The sequence below is a fragment of the Hemiscyllium ocellatum genome, chromosome 32, assembly GCF_020745735.1.
Source record: "Hemiscyllium ocellatum isolate sHemOce1 chromosome 32, sHemOce1.pat.X.cur, whole genome shotgun sequence".
NCBI lineage: Eukaryota > Metazoa > Chordata > Chondrichthyes > Orectolobiformes > Hemiscylliidae > Hemiscyllium > Hemiscyllium ocellatum.
In genome coordinates this window covers 20,673,557-20,701,433 of record NC_083432.1, presented here as the reverse complement: position 1 = coordinate 20,701,433, position 27,877 = coordinate 20,673,557, and the positions used below count along the sequence as shown (strand labels likewise).

Below are 27,877 nucleotides of genomic sequence, written 5' to 3'. Positions count from 1 at the left end.
ATGATCATGGCTGATTGTCTATCTCAATTTCATACAGCTGTTTTTGCCCCATATCCTGATACTTTTAAAATCTAAATTCGGATTTGACTACTTCACTCTCCATTTTAATGAATAATTTTATATTATGGTCACTCTTCTCCAAGAGAGTCTGCACTAGAGTGTTAATTAATCTTTTCTCATTGTACAGTACCCAGTCTAGTTGGTTCAACATTTTGTTTGAAAAAAGTAACACAACGGGATATTTTCTCCACAATGCCATTGTTAGTTTGGTTTGTCCAATCTCTCTGTAAATTAAAGTTACCCACGATTGCAGTTGTACCCTTCTTGCATGCATCTCTGATGCATTGATTAATACCTTCCCTTAGATCTCCACAATTATTTCAAGGCCTATAGACAACCCCAAATAACGATTTCCATCCCTTTTCTTATTTTCATCCGTACAGATTCAGCATCATGATTCCTGAGCTAATATCCGCATCACGATTGCACTGATTCTTTTCTTTACTAACAATGCCACTTTACCTCCTTTCCTTTTTTGTGTCCTTCTTAAATAATGAATACCCCTGAATGTTCAAATTCCAAGCTTGGCAACCCTGCAGCTATGCCTTGTAGTCACAACTATGTCATAACCGTTTATATATATTTGATCTGCTAATCATCTACTTTACTGCAAGTACTCCATGTATTAACACACAAAGCTTTTAGACTTGATTTTTTAAACCTTGTTATTTGTTTTAGCGTTATTTTGCACTAGATTCAAGGCTGTTTTGTAACACAGCTAGATTTATTTGGCTTTAGTCTATAATCCTTAATATATTTAACTATTAATAATCTTTCCATTTTCAGTTTTGAATTTTTTCAAATTTGTTTTCTTGACAGAAAAATTTCAGGTATCTACTATCATTTCTGGGAAAACGTGTGCTTCCTGACACCAATACTGAATGGTTGAACGTTAATTTTAAGCTTATATCCCTTTGTCTGGATGCTATTATCAAAGGAAATAGTTCATTTTATAGTTTCATCACCACCTGTCCTATTAAATTATTTAATCATTCTAAACATCTCAATAAGATAATCTATAATATTTGTTACTTAAGGAAACAGTAATTTGGTATATGCAACCTTTCTTTCCTTCTTTAATTTAACCCTTTCAGTTGTGGTACTGTTCTGGTGAATCTCTGCATCCCCTCCAAATGCTGCTCAGAACAGAAAGCAATACTCCATATGCAGTCTGAGCAGAATTTTGTCAAATTGCAATATTACTTCCACCCTTCTTTTTAGCCGCTTTGAAATAAAGATCAATATTTCATTCGCATTTTAATTTTTTAAATCCATCACTAGATTTAGGCATGAATTTTCATAGATGGAAGAGATCTCTGAGTTAGTCATATTGGTGTCAGAGCTCCGATTCTAGAAGTCCCACTACTGAACCCAATGCCTATCATTTTCACCAGGGAGATATCTATGATACATGGAAAAATCTGCACACATAAAACTATAGCTCCTTCAAACAGGTGCAAATTTGTTAGTGGAATTTAGAAAATAGGAGTAATGAGCTTCAAACATTTGTCCTAAAGGTCTAAAATTGTCTCAGTCAGTTAAAGATGTATGGCACCCTTTGGGAGAGATAAGGGACTTTTTTTGAATAGGCTCAGGGACCATTGGATATGTGCCATTTGCATTTGTTAAATGTAGATACAAAATATGAAAGAAGTGGATAAACTAACTGAAATTTCCAATGCTACCAAAGTGTTTAAATCCCCAATCTCTTCAAATTAAAAGGAAAACAACTGATTATGAATTCTTGCAATTTTACTAGACTGACTGTTGGCACAATCCTGAGGGTTATCATTATAGGAATAATGCTACACGACTCATTCCACAATCTATGATTATCGCAATGAGGAAGGAGGCAAAACCTGTAAATTCAGTGTGAATGACAAGTGGGTATTGTGGATGCAAATTCTCAGTCCCTTAGCAGCATTATCTTCTTTCCAACTATATGGGCCTCTGAGTTCTATGCACAGCACGGATTGAAGTCAATGCTGAGATAATCATGCTGACACCAAACCTTGGAGCGGCTTAGAGGGAACATTTACCATTGGCCACATTGATCAGGGGCAATCAGTTGAGAAAATTTGGCAAAATTAAAAGAAAAAGATTTTTGATTGAGAAAAATTGTTTGATTGTGCAACAAGATTTTGAATGGCAAGATGAGAATTTTGCTATTGAGCTGTGAGATGCTTGTTTGCCATTAGTACCTAATCTCCCCTCAAATGATATGCATTTTCATATTTTCCCACTTTTTCTTACTATTTTTTATTTAGCCTCAGATTCATTCTAGTGTGTACAAAAGGAAAACATATAATAAAGTGGTTAGGTTAGAGATTCTTCAAGTGTGAAGAGCAGGAATTCTACAGTAATGTAATTTATAATAAATAAATTCAGATAGAGACAGCAAGTCAGATGATGTGTTGCAGGTGCAGGATGTGGAAGCTGCTGAATACCAAGGTGTTCCACAGTGAACACATCTGCAGTAAATGTTCGCAGTTCCAGTAACTTCATGTTCAACATGAGGAGCTGGAGTCTGGTCTGCAGATGTTGCATTGCATCAGACAGGGGAAAGTTACTTTGGCACTTTGCTCCATGAGTGGGATACAAACATTGTTTGTGATCACATGACAAGAATGTGATTATAGTTGAAGCGGACATAGGAACTCACGTTGCAGCCCTTGAGGAGCCCCTTTCTCTGCAATTGTCCAACTGTCACAAGATTCTAGCAAATTGTATAGATGAGAGTTGGGACTGCATGGTCAATGAGCAAACTAACTGAAGGACTATGGTACAGAAACCAATCAGTGGAGAAAGGAAATAGAAACATTGTTGTGGAAGGGATAGTAGTTCTGAAGAAGTCATACTGGATTTGAACTATTAACTGTGTTTTTCTCTCTTTACAGATGCTGCCAGACCTACTAAGTTTCTCTAGCATTGTCTGTGTTTCAGATTTATAGCATCTGCAGTATTTTGCTTTCATTTAAATGTGATTAAGGAGATAGACACTGTTTTCTGCAGCTTTGAGTGAGTCATGAGAGTTGTTTTCCTTTCCCAATGCCAGAATCAAGGATATCTTTTCAGGGCTAGAGAGGAATTAGGACTGGGAGAGAAGAATCGCGTTCTCGTCATCCATATTGGTACTAACAACATTGATATGACTGGAAAGTGATTCTACTGTAAGATTTTGAAGTTAGAAACCAAACTAAACTGGCTTAGACTAATAAGGTCAAAGAGTTCAACGCATGTCTTAAAGACAATGTGAGTGAAGCAAATTTCAGTTCAGTTCACTGGTACTAGTATTGAGCAGAAGGGAGTTGTTTCAATAGGATAGACTTCCTTTGAACCTTGCTGAGACCAGTGTCCTGGTGAATTGAATAATTAGGGCTATAGAGAGAGCTTTGGAGAAGCAGAAAGGGGAAGACTTTGGTGGGATGAATATCTAGGCAAAGTAAAATGATATGATGGCAGTGCAGGGCATCTATTTTGATAATAATACCTAAAGTGAGACAAAAGGGAGAAAATATCAAGCATAAAACAAAAGCAAATTGACACCTTACAAGCATGATTACTAAGATACATATAGTGCTCTCTGCAACAAGGCTGATGATTCTGTTACAGACTCTCTAACTGAGACCAAGTATGAATACAATGAGGACCATTCTTCAACCAGGACCATCGTGGAATAGATGGTGGCCCTCATGAAGGTGATGTTCTGATGCTTGGTTCAGTTTTGAGTTCATTGCAAGTATAGTCCAGACAGCATGTGCCATATAATCCTAACATGCTTTACACTGTACAAGTGGAATGGGCAACGAGGGGATGTTTTGGATACTGAATAGCTGAAGGACCATCACCTTCTGCAAGATGGAGCACTGCAAAGTTAGCCAGGCATGATTTAATTGACACCCAGCTCCTACAGTTGTGAGCTGAATGCAGTAATTATCCATCAACTTAAAATCTATTGTTGACTGAAAGGCAAGCAGTCCCAATCTGTTCCCAGATGCATATGCAGTCTCTTATTTTGCACTGCATTTCTGTTGTTAAATAGAAGTAAACTTTTTAAAGACGTTTTGAAGGCTTTCCAATGTAATGAAGCAGTTGCTTAGAGTTTGTAGATGAAATGACAGCATGGTCGAGTAACCTGTGTAGGTTGGTCTTACAACTTCTGTTAGAATTAGTATCAATCTTTTTTTAAAAATAATTCATTCGTGGGATAAGGGCATTGCTGGTTAGGCCAGCATTTATTGCTTATCCCTAATTGCCTATAGGGCAGTTAAGATTCAACTACATTGCTAGGGGTCTGGAGTCACATGAAGGCCAGACCAGGTAAACATGACAGCTTCCTTCCCTAAAGAACATCAGTGAAATGGATGTTTTCTTCCTCCTTTGATGGATTCATGGTCGTTAGACTCTTAATTTAAGATTTTTACTGAATTCAAATTCTACTAGGTGCTGTAGCAGGACTTTTTCAGATTTTTGTCTTTCTCTCTCTCCAGAACATTTCCTGGGTGTCTGGATTAACAGTCCAGCAATAATACGGTCAGGCAATTTCATTCCCAGATCCAACAGGTAATGATGTAAAATAGCAATACATTTGCAAATGTAAACTTGTGCTTGCAATAAAGAGTCAGTAATGTTACTTGTGCAACATAAACATTGCCTTTTTGTTCCCGTCCCAGTCCATGTACTGCGAAAGTCAGCTCCTGGCTTTCAGTGCTTGACATGGTGCATAGCTGGGCTTTCAAACTGGCAACAGGGATCCCAGGTCTTGACAGTGGCTGAGCACACAATGGCACAAGCAGCATACAACACGGACCTAGTCCACAGTGGGGTGAGCTGCAGAGAATAGCATGAAAACACTAGAACTCACAGAGAGAAATACTTCATGACATGCCCCAAAATTGACACACAGCTGATTTCTGGTCAAAGTCAGTCCAATGACTTTGATGTGGGGCTATGAAGCATATGGTTATTTTCAGAAGGGATTAATTACTTAAAAGGAATTTAAATACATTGAATAGATTTTTATCAATGAGTGTTTATTTTTAATTAGCAAAGTTATCAAAAAACACTTTTATTTCATTTTATTTAATCTCAGCGTGGTTTCTGAGATCTGATCAAGGTGGATTACACTAAATGGTAAATAGTGGATTATTCGGTGAAAGGGCAAAGGGTAATCCTAATTTGGCACAATTTGACACAGGGCTACAAAGACTCATAGGATGGATATAGCAGCATTGACTGGCATGGGAAGAATGAGAATAGATGGGAGAGGGGTGAAGGGACACAGGCTAGCATGTAGAGTATGAGGAAATGTGGGAGTCAATAGAGGGGCATGCGGGGCCTTGAGGGGATACGAGGAGTGTTTAACAGCAGAAAAGGGTGGTTTCTCAACTCAATCTTTTTAAAGCTGGGATAAGGGTGGATCTTCACGCAGCCCACTTCTGTACCCGGAATTCCCTGTAATTGCATCTGAATTCTTTTCAACAATAGCAGACCCAACTCCTCTTAGCACCTTCTCCTCCAGAACTAAAATTGAAATAATCTTCTGGTGGCTCAAGTTATCAATGCCAGCCAGGAATGTTCCTGAATTGGGAGCAAAAATTCAGCTCTTAGTAAAATTCTATACGGAGTCCCTGAAATATCTCTGTTCCTCAAGTTTCCATCTTATTATAATTTAAAAAATATTCCTTCCTTTGGTCCAACATGAATGATCTTACACTTCCGGAAGCTAAAACCTATTAATGGCTCTTTGCAACTTTATATGCCCCAATCCACTCACTATGTCAGCAAATATAATGCTATTGGCCAATTTGGACACAGACTCTCCGTTTGAGTTATTAATAAATATAATGAAAACTTTGAAACCAACAAAGACTCCTAAGGAACTCTAAAGATACTGCCAAGTGGAATACATAACTGAGTAAACTGGGATTATATTCATTGGAATTTAGAAGAATGAAAGGGGATCCTGTGGAAATATATAAAATTATGAAGGGAATAGATAAGATAGAAGTAGACAGGATGTTTCCACTGGCAGGTGAAACTAGGACAAGAGGACATAGCCTCAAAATTAGGGACAGCGGATTTAGGACTGAATTGAGAAGGAACTTCTTCACTGAGGGTTGTGAATCTATGGAATTCCCAGCCCAGTGGCATAGTTGTGGCTTTTTCAGTAAAAGCTTTCAAAGCTAAGATAGAAATTTTGTGAGCAGTAAAGGAATTAAGTATTAAGGTGAGAGGTCGGATAAGAGGTCCTGAGGCCAGGAACAAATCATCCAATATCTTATTGAATGGCCGAGCAGGCTCAAAGGGCCAGATGGCCTTCTCCTACTCCAGTTCTTATGTTATTATCTTGTTTCTGTTTCTTAATTAATTTCTAACGTGTCAAAAGTTTGTCTCTAGCCCATTCCATTTAAATTTGGAACAGCATCTCATGAGAAATGTTTAGTTAAAAATCACACAACACCACGTTATAGTCCAACAAGTTTATTTGGAAGCACTAGCTTTCGAAGCGCAGCTCCTTCATCAGGTAGTTTATCAGCAGCGCTCCAATAGCTAGTGCTTCCATATAAGCTAGTGTTGTGTGTTTTTAAACTTTGTCCACCCCACTCCAACACTGGCTCTTCCACATCATGAGAAATTTTGACAGGGCAGATGATAGGAGAGTACTTCTTCCTGTGAGGGAGCCTGCAATTAGAAGATGTTTTAAAAATAAGGGGTCTCCCATTTAGGATTTTCCTCTCTGTGAATTCCTTTCCATTGAGAACTGTGGACATTAGATCAAATATATTGAAGTTTGAGTTAGATTTTGATTAACAAGGGAGTCATAGAGTCATAGATATGTACAGCATGGAAACAGACCCTTCAGTGCAACCTGTCCATGCCGACCAGATATCCCAACCCAATCTAGTCCCACCTGCCAGCATCTGGCACATATCCCTCCAAACCCTCCTATTCATATACCCATCCAAATGCCTCTTAAATGTTGCAATTGTACCAGCCTCCACCACATCCACTGGCAGCTCATTCCAAACACGTTATCACCCTCTGCGTGAAAACGTTGTCCCTTAGGTCTCTTTTATATCTTTCCCCTCTCACTCTAAACCTATGCCCTCTAGTTTGGGATTCCCCGACCCCAGGGAAAAGACTTTGTCAATTTATCGTATTCATGCTCCTCATAATTTTGTAAACCTCTATAAGTCAGCCTTACAAGAACAAGCAGAAAGATTGACTTTACGCTACAGTCAAATCAGCCATGATCTTACAGAATGGAGGGGCAGGATTGAGGGCCAAATAGCCTATTTCTGGTCACAGTTTCTTTTATTAATTCAGACAGTGCTTGTTGCATATCCTTAATTACCTTTCAGACAAGTTAAGTGGGTATGCTTCTGGAGTCACAGGCTAGTTCTGAATAAACAGAATTTCTTTGCTAAGACACATTAGTCCTTTTGACTAGATTTCAATTCTGGATTGTATTAGCCTGGACCTGTAGATTATCTGTCCAGGGGCATCACCACGAAGCTATCAACTAGTATGCAAGTATAGTAGGTAATAATCAAGGCAAATGGAGTTACCACACACCTATAGCACTCCTTCAGCCTGATTCTAGCCCCATCCTACTTGAATAATTCCTGAAACAACTCAACTTGCTCAATATCTGGCAGGAGACAGGGATTCCTGATGCCTTCACCATCTTTAAAAGAGTCACTGTGTATGTGGACAAATGTTAGCAATTTGGTATTGCCCCTCACCAGTAATGAAATGGCACAGTAGCCTCAAAGCCACACTACTCACAGCACATAGCCAGTATGGCTGACACTCAACTCATGAATACACCATTTTCTCAATTAAGTCACTGTTTAACCACCAGTCCAGTTTATTTGCCCTATGTTTACATCCTATCTAAATACCCTCAGTCACTGCTACTCTGTACCCAGTGCCCACTGTCGATCTGCATTGTCATGTTCTTCTACAGGACAATCACAAAAACATTAAAAAAAAACAAAGAACTGCAATGCTGGAAATCAGAAACAAAAATCGAAACTGGTGGAAGAACTCAGCAGGTCTGGCAGCACCTGTCGAGAGAAGGCAGAGTTAACGTTTCAGATCCAGCGATCCTTCAGAACTGCAGGCAAGCAATGGCACAATTCCAAAGGTGATCTTTCATTTACAGCAAGCAAAGGTAAATAGAAATAAAATTAATACATGCTGCTATTTTTCCATTCAAAATAAACCAAATGTGTCCACAATAATCTGCTAAACTCTGTCATGCACAACAGGAGATTCATCTTCTTGGACATAATGAGAACTGCAGATGCTGGGAGAATCAGTGGATAAAGAGTTGAACTGGAAAAAGCACAGCTGGTCAGGCAGCATCAGAGGAGAAGGGGACTCGACGTTTCACATCAGAACCTTTCATCAGGAGTGAGGAAGGGGAAGGGGACTGCAAAATAAATAGAGAGAGGGGGTGGGGCTGGGATGAGGATAGGTGGATATGTGTAGGACGTAGCTGTGATTGGTCAGTGGGAAGGATGGAGCAGAGAGGTGGGAAGGAAAATGGACAGGTAGGGTCAGGTGAAGGGAGCAGGGTGGAGGGGGAGGGCTGGATGTGGGTTGAGGTGGGGGGGTGGGGAGATTTCGAAGCTGGTGAATTCTAATGTTAAGGCCATATGGTTTTAAGTTCCTGATGCAGAAGATTAGGCGTTCTTCCTCCAATTTGCATGTAACCTTGCATTGATGGTGGAGGAGGACCAGGATGGACATGTTGTTGGGTGAGTTGAAATGGCTGGCAACTGGAAGTGGGGTTGCTTGGAGCATAAATGTTCCCTGAACCAGTTCCCAAGTTTGCGCTAGGTCTCTCCAATGCAGAGGAGACCACATTGGGAGCAACAGATGCAATAAATCAGCTGAGAGGAAATGCATGTGAATCTCTGCCGGACTTGGAATGATTCTTTGGGGCCTTGGATGGAGATGTGAGGGCATGTTTTGCACCTGTTGCGGCCGCAGGGGAAGGTACCAGGTATGGAGGAGGGATCAGTCGGCAGTGTGGTCCTAACGAGGGAGTCATGGAGGAACAGGTCCTGCAAAAAGGAGATACAGTTGAGGAGTGAAATATCATTTTGGTGGTGGGGTCAGACTGCAAGTGGTGGAAGTGGTAGAGGATGATGCACTGAACTTGGAGATTAGTGGGGTAGAATGTAAGGGCTGGGGGACTCTATCACTGTTGTGGTTTGCAAGGGTGGGTTAGGTTTGAGGACAGATGTGCAGGAAATGGAGGATATGCAATTTGAGGGCATTGTTGATCACAAGGGAGAGGTGATTGCGGGCCTTGAGAAAGGAGGGCATTTTGAATGTGCTGGAGTGGAATTGCTCATCCTGGGAGCAGACATGGCGGAGGCAGAAGAATTGGGAGTATGGAATCACATTTTGCGGGAGAGATGGGAAGAGTTGTAATCAAGGTAGCTATGGGAGTCAGTGGGTTTGTAAAAGATGTCAGTGCTGAGTTAGTTGCTAGAGATGGAGACAGAGACATTCAGGATGGGGAGGAAGGTGTCAGAAATGGTCCAGGTGAATTTGAGGTCAGGGTGGAAGGTATGGGTGTAGTGGATGAACTGTGTGAGCTTCTCATGGGAGCACGAGGCAGTGCTGATAGAATCATCAATGCAGTGGAGGAAAAGATGGGGTATGGTGCCAATGTAGCTGCAGAGAAAGGACTGTTCTATGCACCCTACAAAAAGGCAGGCATAGCTTGGACCCGTGCAGGTATCCATGGCTAGCTACCCCTCTGGTTTGTAGGAAGTGGGAAGATTGAAAGGAAAAGATGTTAAAGGTGAGAACCAGTTTTGCCAGTTGGATGAGAATGTCAGTGATGGGGGAGCAGGTTGGGTCTGCAACAGAGGAAAAATGAAGGGCCTCAAGGTCCTTGTCATGGAGTATAAGAACTAGGAGCAGGAGTAGGCTGCCTGGCCCTTCGAGCCTGCTCCGCCACTCAATAAGATCATGGCTAGTCTTTTCGTGGACTTAGCTCCACTTATCCGCATTTTCACCATATCCCTTAATTCATTTTATTTTTCAAAAAAGTATCTACCTTAGCTTTAAAAGTGATTACTAAAGTCGCGTCAAATATTTCCCTGGGCAAGGACTTCCATAGATTAACAACCCTCTGGGTGAAGAAGTTCCTTCTCAGTTCAGTTCTAAACCTGCTTTCTCTAATCTGGAGGTCATGTTCTCTTGTCCTAGTTTCACCTGCCAGTGGAAACATCCTATCTATTTCTATTTTATCAATTGCCTTCATAATTATATGTGTTTCTAGCCTCTCTTCATAAGCCAACACCCTCAAGTCTGGAGTCAACCTAGTGAACCTCTTCTGCAGCCCCTCCAGTGCCAGTAGATCTTTTCTTAAGAAGACCGAAGACCAAATCTGCACACAGTACTCCAGGTGTGGCCTCAGCAGCACCTTGTACAGCTGTAACATTATCTCTCTGCTTTTAAACTCAACCCCTTTAGCAATGAAGGATAAAATTCCATTTACCTTCCTAATTACTTGTAGCTGCAGACCAACCTTCTGCGACGCATGCACAAGGACATCCAGGTCCCTCTACACAGCAGAATGCTGCAACGTTTTATCATTCAAGTAATAATCTATTTTGCTGTTATTCCTACCAAAATGTATGACTTCACATTTACTAATATTGTATTCCACCTGCCACACCGTTGCCCACTCACTCAATGCAGCGATGTTCTTCTGCAAAGTTTCAATCCTCTGCCACTCATCTTAGTGTCACTGGCAAATTTTGACACTGTACATGTGGTCCTCAACTCCAAATCATCTATATAAATTGTAAATCATTGTGGTCCCAACACTGATCCGTGAGGGACACCACTAGTCACCAATTGCCAGCCAGAATAACACTCATTTATCCCCACACTTAGCTTCCTGTCAGTTAACCAATCCTCTATCCATGCTAACATTCTACCCCTAACACCATGCATCCTTATGTAGAGGATCCTTGTGTAGAGAGACAGAATTCCATGGTGAAGATGAAGTATTGGGGGCCTAGGAATTGAAAGTTGTGGAGAAGGTGGATGGCATGGGTGGGGTCTTGAACATAGATGTGGAGTTCCTGGACCAAAGGGGACATGACAGAATCGAGCAAAGAGGAGATGCGCTCAGTGGGGCAGGAGCAGGCAGAGACAGAGACAGTCAGTCAACTGGGACAGTCAGGTTTATGAATTTTAGGCAGAAGATAGAAACGGGTGGTGTAGGGTTGTAGATGGGAGATTTCCTGAGGTGATGAGATTATGGATGGTCTTGGAAATGAAGATTTAGTGATGAGAGGTTGGGTCGTGATCAAGGGGGCAGTGGGAGGAGGTATCAGCAAGTTGGCATGACCACCACCCCAATTTCCTCATCTTTTTCCTTGGAAGCCAACTCCTTTCCCCCATTCCTCAGCATTTATCATATTCACTTGTTCCCTGCTCCAATTGTGCAGAGTACCACATGCTAGGATGATGCAGGATATTCTGTCCCAACCAGTTGGAGGACATCCAGGTTGGTCCAAGTCATGAAATCACATTTTTAGTAACCCTATCGTGCCCATCATGACCCCGACAAAAGCACAGGTAGCATATATTTAGTTAAAGTACAGTAATGTCATTAGCTGTGGTTATAGGGAGTAGTCACTATCCCGGAGTAATCAGTCTGATTAGGCATGGGCACTCTCAAAAGCATCAGGTAGACAAATGTTATCCAGGTCACAAGAGTTGGCAGGACACTGATCAAATGAAACTCCTTCCCCATAATGAGTTTGATAGTGTAGTAATATAGCCACCTATGTGCCACATGTGTACAGTTGATGGCATCCAGGGAAGCAAGGTATGTTTCCGAATCCTACCACACAGGCTGCAGCACTGACCTTGTCAACTTGAAACAAAATGAACTGGCAGTATCTTGCACAGATTGCGTTGGTCACTTTCCTGATGCATTTATGGGTGTGCAACAGATTGTACACAGATCATCCACGATTCCCAGGAAGCCCCAGTTGCTTTGAAGTGTAATGTAGCTGTCACTTTCAGTCATTGGGAGAGGATGATCCTGACTTCTGCAACCAACAAGTCCAGGGCTCACATTCAGAATAGTTTCATCCCTGTCTGGGACATACAAAGCTGCATTGATATTACACCCTGTTTGGCCCCAAAAAATGACATCGGAGTGAAAAACTCTAGTACTCATGCAGACAGCAAGCATCCTAAGGGATCTACAACTGCGAACTCTGACTGAGCTGGGTGCTCTCTGGCCTCCCCAAAAGCCTTTTGCTGCACCTGAGTTTGCTACCAATTCCGGTCTTCCTGCACCTGCTTTCTCATTTTTAGGAAGTCAGTCAGAGTGACCAACATCCCACCAGCAGGCAGGGGCATGACTCGTGCTGGCAATAATCTATGTTGGGAACAAAAGGAGCAAAACAGATACTTAGCTCTCAGAGGTGATAGACCCTGAAAATGAGATCTGCACACACTCCTTCACACAGTAAGATATGCAGTACTGAGAACGAGCGCCATGTCTTCATTATGCATTTAGCTACAGTCTCCACACCACCAACAAGATGAAGGTGCCGCGCCTACTAAGCGACCCCTTACCATTATCTTTTCAGCTCACAAAACACTACATAGGACAAACAGGAAGACAGCTAACGATCCGTATCCATGAACACCAACTAGCCACGAAACGACACGACCAGCTATCCTTAGTAGCCACACACGCGGATGACAAGCAACATGAGTTTGACTGGGACAACACTACTATTAAAGGGCAAGCCAAACAGAGAACAGCCAGGGAATTCCTAGAGGCATGGCACTTATCCACAGATTCTATCAATAAACATATCAACCTGGACCCAATAAACCGGCCACTGCAGTGGACACCTGGAACTGACAACTGGAAGCAGCAGAGACAAACCATTATAAATGCCGGAGGAAACATCACAGAAGCACTTCACAGGAGGGTCCCAAGCACTGAGGATGTCACCTAGACAGGGGACGAAACGTCTGCAACACAAATTCCCAGCTCGGCGAACAGAACCAAAGATTGTTATGCCTAAGACTGTATCGTTGACTCAAGGTAAAATTTATGTAATTATATGACCTGTTTTGAAGTCTGTCTGACAGCTGAGGTGTCTTAACTGTTAGAGATTGCAAACAGCTTGTAGGGTTCTGGTGGTGCAGTGGTATTGTCCAAAGCTCTGAGCCAAGAGGCCTGTCATAACATATCTTAACAGGTTGTCTAAAGATATTAGCTCAGCTCAAATTGTTTTACTGGAAACATGGCCACAATCACCAGACAGCGTGCACTGATAATGGGATTGTGGGAGTTTTGAAAGTTCAAGCAAAGTACTGAAAATATCAGGTGGTGAACACGCAGTTTGAAATTCTCTCGGATTGCTCATCAACATTTCCATCACAGGGTCCATGGTTTACATTTCTAGGAAGTGGACTTTGACAGGATATGGGGATCAAAACTTATGGGAACAAGTTAGGAGTACGGGGTTGAGAAAAATATCAACTATGATCAAATGATGGAGCAGCCTCAATGGGCTGAATGCCCTAATTCTGCTCATGGATGTAATTGTCTTCTAAATGTTTCAAGATATTCCTGAAAAATCACAGACTGGTAGTCTTCCAGGATCCAAAAGAGAAAGAGCAGTCAGAGGCTGCAAGTCTATGTTGCTCATTAAGCAGATGGTTGGGAGTTTGTGCTTGGTTTGAAAAGAATAAATTCATAAGGAACTCAAACAAACCTGGAAGACTCACCACTTGTGCGAGAGTGAGAACTGACCAGAAAGCCTCTCATTGGTCTAGCGTGAAAAGATGCCAGACTGGGCAAAGAAAGGAACGGAATTAAAACTTTGCGAGCTAATAAACGAAAATTTGAATAACCATTTAAGGGGCAATGTAAACTTGAGAAGTGGATTTTTCCAGCTGTGCTAAACATGGAAAGAAAAGGAGACCTGTTATCCAGCACCCATTGCAGTAAATAACGCCCCTTTTTCTGTATTAGGAATATCAAACACGGAATCTTAGATATACAAGGTGTTCTGTCTTTATGCACAGAGAGTACAAACATCATCATGCTAGTATTTATGCTTCATGTTAGCCTCTCTCATCTTTCCTCATCAGGATCAATCATGACCTTCTCTTCCTCCTCACGTTTCACTTTGTTCTTTAAATGCAGAGACATTATTTATTTCAAATAATCTCTGTAATAGTGAGCTTCACACTCTCATCACTCTTACAAAAAAAGGCTGTGTGTTGTCACCTATTACGGACTCTTACTTGCCTATCCATTTAATGCTGGAGGACTCGATACATCAAAGGCGGTCAGTCATTCATAATTTGCCAGAGTCTGAAGTTTCAAGAGGCAGTCTATAGCTATTAAAGGTTATGTGAAACTGTCAATACTGTTTGTGTTCCACAGGTGTCTGTTTTTAGGGGAAATCAAAACAACTCTCACTGTAATTCATTGTCAACATCTGATGGACTGCCAGACCAGGTAACGACATGTTGAACTAAGTGAGAAATGTACTTTGAGTCTCTGGATCATATGTGGAACATGTCAGTTCTGGAATCATTCCTATGGCTTATAGGAAGGTTATTTGGTTCCAATACTTAAATGGTAGAAGAAATCAAACCTCAAAGATTATACGCATGCTACTTCAATGTGACTCAGAGGAAAGGTGATGCAAAACTAATATTAGGGATGAGGGGGAGTGGTTAGACAATTCCAGCTGGAATTTAGGAAGCATAGGCTGTTGGATTATCTGACTAAAGAATTTTGAAAAAATGATTATGTTGGTGGTTGATAGTTTATTTTAATAAAAGCCAAATACTGCGGATTCTGGAAGCATGAAATAAAAACAAAGTGCTAGGGCATCTCAGGAGGTCTGGCAGCAGTTATGAAGACAGAGAAAGACAATTAACGTTTTGAGTCTAATTTGACTTTTTCAGACTGAAGAGTCATATTGGATTCAAAAAATTGAGGTGTTTCACTCTCCACAGATGTTTTGTTCTTACATTAGCCTAGTTAGTATTGTTCATTTTCCAGAGTCAGAAATGCCACACCAAAAGCTACCTGGGGACGTGTAGGGGTTGCATGACATGAAGAGTGTGGGTGCTCAAAAGAAGGAATTTATAAGGCCCCAATACAGTGAATTTGGGTCAAATGGGATGTTAAATTGTTTAGAATCCCTACTTCCAGGACTAAGGGCAGCAAAAGGGAACAGTGACCAATTAAATCACAGGAGGAGCACAAAGAGTACATGCTGTGGATTTTTCAGACATAATCAAATCAGTCATCTGGGTTTCCCAGCAGCTAAATAGAGAGAATATTGTATATATCAGTGACAAAGTTAAAAATCACACAGCACTAGGTTATAGTCTGACAGATTTATTTGGAAGCATTAGCTTTTGGAGCGCTGCTCCTTCATCAGGTAAGTGCAATAGGACAACCACCCGATAAAAGAGTAGTGCTCTGAAAGCCAGTTCTTCGAAATAAACTTGTTGGACTATAACCTGGTGTTGTGTGATGTTTAACTTTGTCCACCCCAGTTTAACACTGGCTCCTCCACATCCTGGCTACATCAGTGATGTCCTACTTCCCCTCACCACTCCTCCAGCGTCTTCCTGATCATGCTTGCCTCTTTGCTCCCTGGTTATGACTTAATAATTTAGATGGCCAAAGCCAGGTTGTGAAGACAAAAGCTATTAGCAAGATCTTGAGATAAATCCAGTCTTCTGCAATTCTGAAATCTAAACCTGCAACTCTTTCCCCCAATAGCCTGCTAATAAAGCTACCCTTTACTGGATGACACAAACCTCATGTTTGTTACATGGTCAGATGAAGCCTGTGCCTCCAGCCTGTATTATATGAGTTCTCAGAATTCTTGAGCAATTATCAAGCTCATGCAAGATGACATGTTTCATTATTTTAAATCAAGATAATTTGGGATGGTCCTTTTAATTGACTTCTCTGAACAAGTCAAACGGTGAGGATGTGTTTCCAAGTTGACAAAAATTCGAGATTTATTATAAGTAAAGCCAAACAAATGTATGACAAAACCATTACCTTCCTTTTATGAAAAAAGAATCAAGAATGCTAAGAAATTTAAATGAAACTAAGTAAACTTTCAACAAACCCATTTACCTTTTTTCTTTCTTTTTCCAAAGCCCTCCATTGTTCATAGCACTCTTCCAATCGAATGTGAAGTTCATTTGCTGGGCCACTTCGATTTTTCATAGGTCTTGGAAATCCAAATGGTGGTATAAATCCATAAAGGGATGCATCGCCATAAAACATATCATTGAAAAGGGGATACAAGTGACTGAATTCCTCATAAGGAAATAATTCACTGGGATCCATTAATGAAACAACAGGGTGACCAAACTGAAGGTTAGTTCCCGAAGCAACGCTACGTGTACCAAGTTGTGACACATTATGGTTCCGTCTAAAATCACCCATCATGTAGGGACTTGAAAAAGAAGCTGATGAACGAGTCATATAATTTGCTACACTGTTGCTGTCTCCAGCTCCTTGCTGGGAATTGTGATTATTATAATAGTAAGACTGAGCACCTAGCAAATCTCTGTACATGCTCTGGGAGAATTCATCATCCTTTTTTTTCACATCTTCATTGAGATCATAATGGCAGTTTTGCTGTTTAGTTTGGTAAGTAGGATATTTGTTTGCGACATATTGCTGAGTTGATGAACTCCCATGGAATCCATTTACTTGCTTTCCATTTTGACAATTCTTCTCAATGGGTGATTCAAAGTACATATCTCCAGTAGCTTTGTTCTGCCCTTCAACATGCGTACCTGACTGAACCCGTTCCACATTATATGCAAATTCACTACCAGAAATCTTAGAATGGTTATCCTGACTATAAATTCCTGTGGGTCTCTGGAAATAAGCATTACTATTTTGAGAAAAAGGCAAGGAAGACTGATGAGAAGATGGACCGAAAGAATGGGATGATGTTTTAGAGGCAGGGGACACTTGATTATTGAGGTCTGATGAGTTGTCTGATTTCACAAAGGAAGTTGTGGTTGCAGTATCAGAACCAGAAGGAGTTAATTTTGTCCAGGATTGTCTGTTTTGGTAAGTCTCTCCAGAATATACAGATACAGGTAAAGTATTTAATGGCTGAACATAATCAGATTGCTGTGAGAAATGATCATAACTAGAATGTTGTTGCTTTTCAAAGGCCTTCTCAAAGTCACTTCTAATTGGGCAAAATGTATGTGGATTTCTTCCACATTCAGATGTGCATTTTTGCCCCAAATCACTAGTTAATCCCATTTCCTTTGAAAGCTGTTTTTCACTCAAACCAGAGGATGATTTTACACAGTATTTTAAAGTATGCTGGTCAATGTTTAATTCATCAAACCCCTTTTGTGCTTGTTTCCCTTTTGGCACTCTACTGCAGGTTTCCATTTCTATCACTGGTAATTCTGATATACAATCAGAAGAGGTCTTTCCATCTGCTATATTAAAATTCACAAATTTGTTTTGTCTGAATTTACTGCCATGTAGTTGCTCCATGTATCTATTGCCAGTATTACTGTTGTAACAGTTTCTGGAATTATGCAAGAAAGGAAACAGTTCTGTGGATGTCTGACTGGATGGAGTACCAACTTCTTTAAAATCTCCCCCATCCCTGCCATACATGTGTACATCTGTTCCTGGTTCTCTACCTGATACTGATAATCCTACCTGAAGTTTAGAACAATTCTTCACATAAGGAAACTCCTGAAAATTCATCTTGTTTGTATCCGTGGACTGAAAAGAACCGCAATCAGTCGCTTCTTTCTTTGAAGGAAATATCCATTGCTCTGTAAGATCCAAGTCATCAAATCCTAAAAAATCTTCCATATTTATTTTCTGCTGTGAGGTTGAATGACTATCCTGCTGGTACTGTTGTTTGTCAGAAGTTGCTATGGATTCTTTTGTATTAAAAACGGATTGTGAATATGATGTATCCATGGGCTTCTTCGACTCAGATGAGTGATCTAGATGTTCTGTATATCTACTGGTTGTGGAAGACCATATTGATCTTAGCAAATTAGAAGAAGTATTTCTGAAACAAAAGATATGTTGCAAGGAAAAGATTAGGTAACAGTTAAAATAGTCTTAAAGGATAATATGCATTGCAAAATTGTACTTTGTTTGGCATGATGTAACAGCAAATTAGGCATCCAATGCACTACATCACAACAGTGGAGAAATGTAGGCAATATTCTCTGCACTATTATAATTCATTGCAGCAATACTGTTGTAAAATTAGGGAGGTCAAAGCATTAAGGTACTAAGAAATTCAGTAAAAATAGTCTTATACTTCTCCTTATGCCCAATTCACAGTGACAAGAGTAGACTGTTCAGCTACAACTAGGGGTCCAATACTCGCAGAAGGTCAAACTACAAGAAGCACTTATCACCCAAAAATGGTTTACACTTGGTCCTCATTATAACCGTGAGCTAAAACCCAGACATCTCCCCCTCCACCCCCAACTCATTAACAGATCCCGATAGATCCAGTGGTATTTCCAGCTTCGTCAGCATAGGTTCAGGCTATTCCCATTCTAATGTTATCTGTGGTTTTATCTGTAGAGATCCATGTCCCAATCCTCTGCAGATATTGAAGATTACACATATTTCATTTATTAACCAAAATACTCATATACAAGAACATACCCTTCAACAAACAAGGATTGCGATTGATCAGGTTCTTCTAAAATATTGGAAACAAGTCCATACAGGTCTGCAGCACTCCCAAAATCACTCAATTCAGTCTGAGACCTATCCAGGAAGAAGATCATCCAAAAAGACAATTAATTTTTGACTGTTGTGTTAAAATCCACAAGTCAGAATCATTAGGATCAATAAACAATTCAAAAGAAGGAAATAAGAAACAAGCAATTTTGCTTGATATTGAGACTAAATGCACTATAAACAAGTTAAAGTGGAACACCTTTTCAGAAATCTCAAACAGCGTAATTGTTTTATCAACTAAATTGAGAAATATTATGAGATTTAACCCAGTAATTTGTGATTTGAAAAGGCAGCATGGTTAAACCTTGTGTACTCCTTTAGTCCTTCAAGAGCAGCTGTCCATGCAACTGGTTATACTTTCCTAAGATCAATTAGAAGTCAAAAGAAACTCTTTGGAAGTTACTGATAGTGAGCTCAGTTGGCAGGACAACTGGTTTGTGATGCAAAGTGCTATCAGTAACGCAGGTCCAATTTCTGTAGCAGCTGAGGTCACTTGAAGATTCGCCCTAGTCTGAGGCATGGTGACCTTAAGGTTTAACTCACTGCCAGTCATCTCTTTCTCTCTGAGAAAGCAGCCTTATGGTACATTAGGACTTTAGTGATTTTACCTTTTACCTTGCCATCCATCTGCATCAGCCCATTTGCAATCATTACAGTGAAAGAAGGTATCATTGACAGTATTAAAAAGAGACACCTACACAACAATAACCTGTTCAGTTTGGGGGATTCTATCACTACCACTCACAGTCTTGGTCCAAATATGTGTAAAACAGTCAAACTCCAGAGGTGATGGGAAAGTGAATACCCTTGCCATTCACGCACTAATTGACTGAGAGTAGCATCAAGGAGCTCATGCAAAACTGAAATCATTGAGAAAACATTCCTCTGGATGGGAATCATATCTAGCACAAAAAGAAGGTGGTTGTTGGATATTACAGTTCATCCCTAGGACATCACTACACGATTTCCTCAGAGTAGTTTTCTAGGTTCAAACATTTTCAGTTGCTTTATTAATGACTTTCCCTCTTATCACTGAATTGAGGATGTTTGCTGATATGGTTCATTGTTTTGTATCATTCACAGCTCTTCAGGTACTGAATCAGTCAATGCCCACTTGCAAATCTAAATGACATTCAAGCCAAGACTGATAATGGCAAGTAACATTTGTGCCACAGAACTATCAAACGATGGCTATTTACAGCAGGAGAGAATCGAACTGACTCCTAATAATATTCAATAGCATTACATCGTGAATCCCAGAGATCAACATCCTGGGCATTACCACTGTAGAACATGAACTGTCCTGGTTATAATAAATACTGTAGCTGTAAAAGCAAGCTAAAGGCTAGAAGTTCTGTACCATGTGACTGACCTTTACATTCTAAAAAGGTACAAAAGTCAGAGGTCTGATGAATACTCCCCATTTGTCTGGATCAATGCAGCCCCAAAAATTCTCAAGAGAAAGCCTGTTTGACCAGTTTCCCATACAGCACCATACAATTGCACACCAAACCTGCAATCTCTATCATGGAGAAGAAAAACCTAAGGCAGCAGACTCAAGCAATACCATCATTCGCAGGTTGTCCTCCAAGTCATGCACAGACTAACTTGGAACTATATCACTGTTCCTTTATAATCATTTGGTCAAACACTGGAACTCTGTACGTACAGCACTCAGATGCTGACATACAACATGAACTACGTCACCTTTGAGAGCAATCAAGAATGAACAACAAATGCTAGTGACTTGCATCCCATGAACAAATATAAAAAAAAACCTTGACAGATTTGACTCTTAAAATCACAGAACATCAAGTTTTGAGAAGATTTGTATTTCAGGTTGAGGTTCTGGTTATAGGTTTACTCGCTGAGCTGCAAGGTTTGTTTTCAACGTTTCGTCACCATACTAGGTAACATCTTCAGTGAACTTGCGGATGAAGCACTGGTGTAGCCCGCTCCCTAGTTATATGGGTTTCCTTGGGTTGGTGATATCATTTCCTGTGGTGATGTAATGTCCTACGGTGATGTCATTTCCTGTTCTTTTTCTCAGGGGATAATAAATAGGATCCAAGTCAATGTGTTTGTTGATAGAGTTCTGGTTGGATTGCTATGCTTCTAGAAATTCTTGTGCGTGTCTGTTCGGCTTGTCCTAGGATGGATGTATTGTCCTAGTCAAAGTGGTGTCATTCCTCATCTGTATGTAAGGATACTAGTGAGAGTGGGTCAGGTCTTTTTGTGAATTTGTATTGCACAGTTACATTGCACGTTGCTCAAAAACTGCATACATTCATGTAGAACTCTGAGCTCAAAAACTGCAGGAATTTATGTAAAAACACTGTTATCTCACTTATTAGATTAGAATCAATCTAAACATCAGGTCATAGACAGAGAACACATGGGGCTGACACCTTCAACATATTGTCTAGCTATCACCATTGTTAGCAGCTAACCCGAGAATGCAACTTTAAAAAGGGTTTTGTGATTTACACATGAAAGAAGTGAAACTATCACTGTATTCTAACAGATGAAAGGTTTAACAGACAATCAATTTTTCAATGTATAATTTCAGTTACATCACACTGCAAATTTTTGCTATAAATTCTGTTACGATCGAGCCCTCCACAATCACCTGATGAAGGAGCGTTGCTCCGAAAGCTAGTGTGCTTCAAATTAAACCTGTTGGACTATAACCTGGTGTTGTGTGATTCTTAACTCATTTCAAATAGTAATACTCATTTGACAAGTGGTCAAGATTCCACCTGGTTCTTTCACCTTACAGTTCTGATAAATCTATATTTGCACCACATTTGTGATAAAATATACAACAGTTATGCAAAGGCAGGGAAATCTTTCCTTTCAGCAACCACCAATTTTAAACAACAACCCATGCTTTACTAAATGTGGGTCAGTATGCGATGCACCAACAATCTAGGAATTCCTTTTCTTTCATTATATACATAATCACAAATTACACCTTTTCACACACCAGATAACAACTTTCTCATTTCTTTCAATGTCGCAAACTGTAGTCAATGAAAAGAATGCTTCCTCCCACAATCTTACATACCACCTCAAAAGAGGAGTTCTCTTAGCCCTAAAAACTGCCTTTTTCCTCCAAGTGCCTCCTCTGAAGCTGAAAGACTGGAAATTCTATTTAAAAAGAAATACAACTTGTGCAAAACTGTAGAGATTAAGCTATAAACTACGAAGAAACAACTACAGTTGCATTACTCTTATCCATGATTTAATGTTATAGTCCTTCCAAGTGTACAGTGAGAATATGAAATTTGGATAAAACTGTCTGTTGCCTGTCTGCATAAAGCCTGGATCAGATCAAACCTATTTTTAAAGCTATACCTATAGAATGATGAAACCAAATGTGCCACTCACTTCAGTTGAAAGATGTGCAAGTCGGGTGGATTGGCCATGCTAAATTGTCTATAATGTAGGTTAGGTTCGTTGGCTACGGGAAATGCAGGATTATAGGGATAGGGTGAGAGGATGGGTCTGGGTTGGATGCTCTTCAGAGGGTCAGTGTGAACTTGTTGGGCCAAATGGCTTGTTTCCACACTATGATACACACTTGCATGACAAATGTTTTATACTGCAATTCAGCCCACCTACTTCAACTGAAAACACACTAATCCTGTCTGAAAATGACCCAATATACTGATTCTTATGACAAACAAAACCAGAAATCATTCCTGGTCTCCAATAATTAGACCGTACCTGATATAAACGGGCCATCCAAGAATTCAACAGTCAAATTCAGAAACCGGGGGTTGGCTAGGTCCCACCTTCATTCAGATTCTGGATCTCTATTATTTTACGTAGTGCTGTATTTACCTCAAATGACACGGGATCTGAACTACTGTCAAGCCCATTTCTGTTTTTCATAACTACTACTTTGCTACCAGATTCTTCAGCCAGATCATTCCGGTGAATGGGCAATGTACTTCACTTAAGGTGCGAGAGACACTTTCAAACAGCATCACCATAAAAGGTGGTTGTCAAGGAAAGCCTTCATGTATGGACAGAAATTTATCAATTTAGTCTCTATCAGAATACCAGGTCAATTTTGTGTGTTGGGTTTCGGAAAAGCGAAAGATTCACTTTTCCAAGACAGTCACCGTTTTCTACAGCCACCTTGGGATTTTCTTATAAATTATGGAGGTTGGGTAGGATGAAACACCTATTCTGTCCAAGGAAGAACTTTGTTTCATCAGACTACAGCATGATTCATGGATCCTGTTGTGGGACTGGAGGTACTGGAGTGAGGTTGTTCTCCCAAGGACTATTGAAAGGCTATCCTTTTCTATGAAACAGGTTTGATGGAAGTGGCTGAGGAAGTCAAAAGCATGATTGTGATCCCTCTAATATGAGAAATGCACCAAGAGGATCTTGGACCGCAGGTGTTCAGGGCAGGTGACATAACCCTTTCAGGTGATATAACTATATTCTGACCACCCCACCATTCTTCAGGCAACATACCTTACAGTTCCACTCATTCCTCTCTCTGCAAAAACTTCACACCCCTTTCTAAATGGTCACCCTTATTCTATTTCCTCTTATACCAACCTCTACAAATATTGTGCTTTTCTGCACACAACCTAACTCAACCAGTCACAACTCTAATTTCTCTACCTGCAGAAGAGAGAAAACAATTTAATGAGAGACAACGCCTGGGGAAGGCCCTCAGGTGGCAAATACATTATACGCCCTGGCATTGCATGCCCATCTGTTCTACTGGAAGGTGTTGTTGCAGGCTGAAGATATCACCAGAAAACTGATACAAGAAATTCAATCTTCTATGCACTGCTGTGTAGACATGTCAAGAGAGTGATTCCCTTGCTGATAGGCCGGTTTGGAGGTCTCACCTCCTTCCAGTTTGATTTTGGGATCCATCCCATCTGCCCAATATGCAGTGGGTAACACAACTGATATAGAAAAAAATACTACAGGTGCTGGAAATATAGAAAAGAAACAACATGCCAGAGAAAGGCAGTAGGTTCAGCAGCACCTGAGCAGAGACTGAAACTGGAGAACATACTGGTGGTGTCACTTCTTTTGTCACCGTTCACCAGAGCTGCAAGGTAGAGCTGTATACTCTATTCTCATGCTATCACAATGGCTTGCGGCTGGAAAGTGTTGAATTGAGTAAAGTGTTTAACAGCAGAAGTGCCTTTTTAGAAGTTGGCAATCTTGTGTCAATAAATTATTGCATTCTGGCAGAATGAATGCTTGGAAAAGGTGGTCATGGTCCTGGCTGGAAGCTATTGTTATTTCACTGATCAACGTTGTCAGTTTCACTAAAGTAGCTCTTCCCATTGTGCACTTATCTCAGTGACCCTAGCATGTTGCTGACAGATTAGAAATGGGTGCTGTAGCTGTCAATTCAAGCATGGAGGGTTAAAAAAGCTTTTCTTCAAATCGTCCTCTTCAGATATATTATAACACTCTCCGTGACAGGTAGAACATGAAACCAGACCGTCTGGCCCAGAGGTAGCTGCAGTACCACTGCCAACGGTGCTTAACAGCCATTTAAAGGAGTTATAATTTGGCTTTTTAGCTACCTTAATTAGATGTTGCAGACCCAAAATGTTTTCTCTGCCTTCAATCCTACCCCGGTGAAATCCGTAGATTTATGAGATTTAACTATGATCCTATACTCAAACCAATCTCCCCATATCTTTAAAGAATCTGTAGCAGAGTTTATTTGCCCTGGATATTAATTTGATTTTAAAAAATGCAATCTTAAAATATTGAGTTTTGTGCCAGATTGTACAGAAAGAAAGATGGCATGGCAAGGAGATTAACATCAGACTGTAAAGACGACTATGGCATAATCAAACTCTTTGTAGTTCGTATTTCATTTTGTGTCTCTATTAACTTGTCTAATTTTTAGATGAGGCATTAGGTCAGCATGGTCACTCAGTGGTTAGCATGACTGCCTTACAGCATCAGGACCCAAGTTCAATTCCACTCTCAGACAACTGTCTGTGTGGAGGTTGCACATTCTCCATATGTCTACATGGGTTTCTGCTGGGTACTCTGGTTTCCTCCTACAGTCCAAAAATGTGCATGTTAGGTGGACTGGCCGTTCCAAATTACCCATTCGTTCCAGGGATGTGTAGCTTAAATAGATTAGCCATGGCTATGCAGGGTTGCAGGGATAGGGTAGGGGGTGTGTCTGGTTGGGATGTTCTGAAGGTGGACTCAATGGTCCAAATTGCTACATTCTATGATTCTAACTTATAAAATACATAGGCACACAAAATAGGAGTAGGCCTTTTTGCCCTTGGGCCTCCTCTACATTTACTCTGATCATTCAAATCAGTAAAAACATCACTTCCGCCCCTCACATCATCATTAATGCCACACACTCAGTGACTTCTGCCACCCCTACTGCCGTGGTCACCACCACTTCCGCCCCCACCAGCACCACTCACCTGCATTCAGCTGGCACACCCCCACAGACCCCACTGTCACTATCCCCATCCCCCAGAACCCCGAGGAGAACACTACCCCTGTCATGACTCCACCCCCAATCCCCCCACCATCACACCCACTCCAGTTACAGGTTCCACCCCACTCCCAGCTCCACACCCATACCAGCTCCCAGCCCTGCCGAGTTTTCACCATCCCTCCAGACCTTCCCCTCACTGAGGACAAACGATCAGTCCTCAACAAAGGACTCACCTTCATCCCCTTCCGTCCACGCATCAATGAATTTAATACACGCCGTGACGTCGAACAATTCTTCCATTGCCTCCGAGCTTACTTTCACAATCAGGATTCCCGCCCACCTTCCGAGGGCCCCTTCGCCCACCTCCAACACACTGCATGCACCTGGACGCCCCACGCTGGCCTATTACCTGCCCTCAACCTCTTCATTTTCAACTGCTGCCGGGACATTAACCGCCTCAATCTGTCTACCCCACTCCAACCTTTCACCCTCACAACGCGCAGCCCTCCAATCCCTCTGCTCCAATCCCAACTTCACCATCAAGCCAGCGGATAAAGGGGAGCGCAGTGGTAGTCTGGCGCACTGACCTCTACGCCGCTGAAGCCAAACGCCAACTCGAGAACACCTCTTTCTACTGCCCCCTCGAACATGACCCCACCTCCCCACCACCAAACCATCATCTCCCACACCATACAGAATCTCGTCACCTCAGGAGATCTCCCACCCAAGGCTTCCAACCTCATAGTCTGGAAACCCTGCACTGCCCGGTTCTACCTCCTTCCCAAGATCCACAAGCCTGACCACCCTGGCTGACCCATTGTCTCAGCATGCTCCTGCCCCACTGAACTCATCTCTACCTACCTCGACACTGTCCTATCCCCCCTAGTCCAGGAACTCCCCACATACGTTCGAGACACTACCCATTCCCTCCACCTCCTCCAAGACTTCTGTTTCCCCAGCCCTCCAACGCCTCATCTTCACCATGGATATCCAATCCCTCTACACCTCCATCCGCCATGACCAGGGCCTCCAAGCCCTCCGTTGTTTCCTCTCCAGACGTCCCCAACAGTACCCTTCCACCGACACTCTCATTCGTTTGGCTGAACTGGTCTTCACCCTTAACAATTTCTCTTTTGAATCCTCCCACTTCCTCCAGACCAAAGGAGTAGCCATGGGCACACGTATGGGCCCCAGCTATGCCTGTCTCTTTGTTGGCTACGTAGAACAGTTGATCTTCTGTAATTACACCGGCACCACTCCCCTCCTTTTCCTCTGCGACATCGATGACTGCATTGGCGCCACCTCGTGCTCCCGCGAGGAGGTTGAGCAATTCATCAACTTCACCAACACATTCCACCCTGACCTTAAATTTACCTGAACCATCTCCCCTTCCCTTACACCACCCTCCCCTTCCTGGACCTCTCCATCTCCATTAATGACGATCGACTTGACACATTTTTACAAACCCACCGACTCCCACAGCTACCTGGATTACACCTCTTCCTACCCTACCTCTTGCAAAAATGCCATCCCGTATTCCCAATTCCTCTGCCTCCACCATATCTGTTCCCAGGAGGACCAGTTCCGCCACAGAAGACACCAGATGGCCTCCTTCTTTAGAGACCGCAATTTCCCTTCCCACATGGTTAAAGATGCCCTCCAATGCATCTCGTCCACATCCCACACCTCCGCCCTCAGCCCCACCCCTTCAACCATGACAAGGACAGAACGTCCCTGGTGCTCACCTTCCAGCCTACCAACCTTCGCACAAACCAAATCATCCGCCGACATTTCCGCCACCTCCAAAAAGGCCCCACCACCAGGGATATATTTCCCTCCCCACCCCTTTCCGCCTTCCGCAAAGACTGTTCCCTCCGTGACTACCTGGTCAGGTCCACGTCCCCCTACAACCCACCCTCCCATCCTGGCACCTTCCCCTGCCACTGCAGAAATTGTAAAACCTGCGCCCACACCTCCTCCCTCGCTTCTATCCAAGGCCCGAAAGGAGCCTTCCACATCCATCAAAGTTTTACCTGCACATCCACTAATATTTATTTATCAGTTGCTCCCAATGCAGTCTCCTCTACATTGGGAAGACTCAGCACCTCCTAGCAGAGTGCTTTAGGGAACATCCTCCGGGACACCCGCACCAATCAACCACAAGACCCTGTGGCCCCACATTTCAACTTCCCCTCCCACTCTGCCGAGGACATGGAGGTCCTGGGCCTCCTTCACCACCGCTCCCTCACCACCAGACGCGTGGAGGAAGAATGCCTCATCTTCTGCCTCGTAACACTTCAACCCCAGGGCATCAGTGTGGACTTCAACAGTTTCCTCATTTCCCCTTACCCACCTCACCCTAGTTCCAAACTTCCAGCTCAGCACTGTTCCCATGACTTGTCTGGACTTATCCTACCTGCCTATCTCCTTTTCCACCTATCTACTCCACCCTCTCCTCCCTGACCTATCACCTTCATCCCCTCCCCCACTCACCCATTGCTACTTTCTCCCCACTCCCACCCTCCTCTAGCTGA

The 27,877-nt window shown here is 41.9% G+C and overlaps 1 protein-coding gene across 1 annotated transcript in view; it reads right to left on the bottom strand.

Annotated features, from left to right (window-relative positions):
- Positions 1-27,877, bottom strand: part of LOC132830751 (meiosis-specific coiled-coil domain-containing protein MEIOC-like) — a 74,760-nt gene that overhangs the window by 27,275 nt on the left and 19,608 nt on the right. Inside the window, exons 5-6 of the mRNA XM_060848588.1 lie at positions 18,800-18,904; positions 16,253-18,185 (exon numbers count right to left, since the gene is read on the bottom strand). Of these exons, the coding sequence (XP_060704571.1) occupies positions 16,253-18,185; positions 18,800-18,904 (2,038 nt within the window). The remainder of the gene's footprint in view (positions 1-16,252; positions 18,186-18,799; positions 18,905-27,877) is intronic.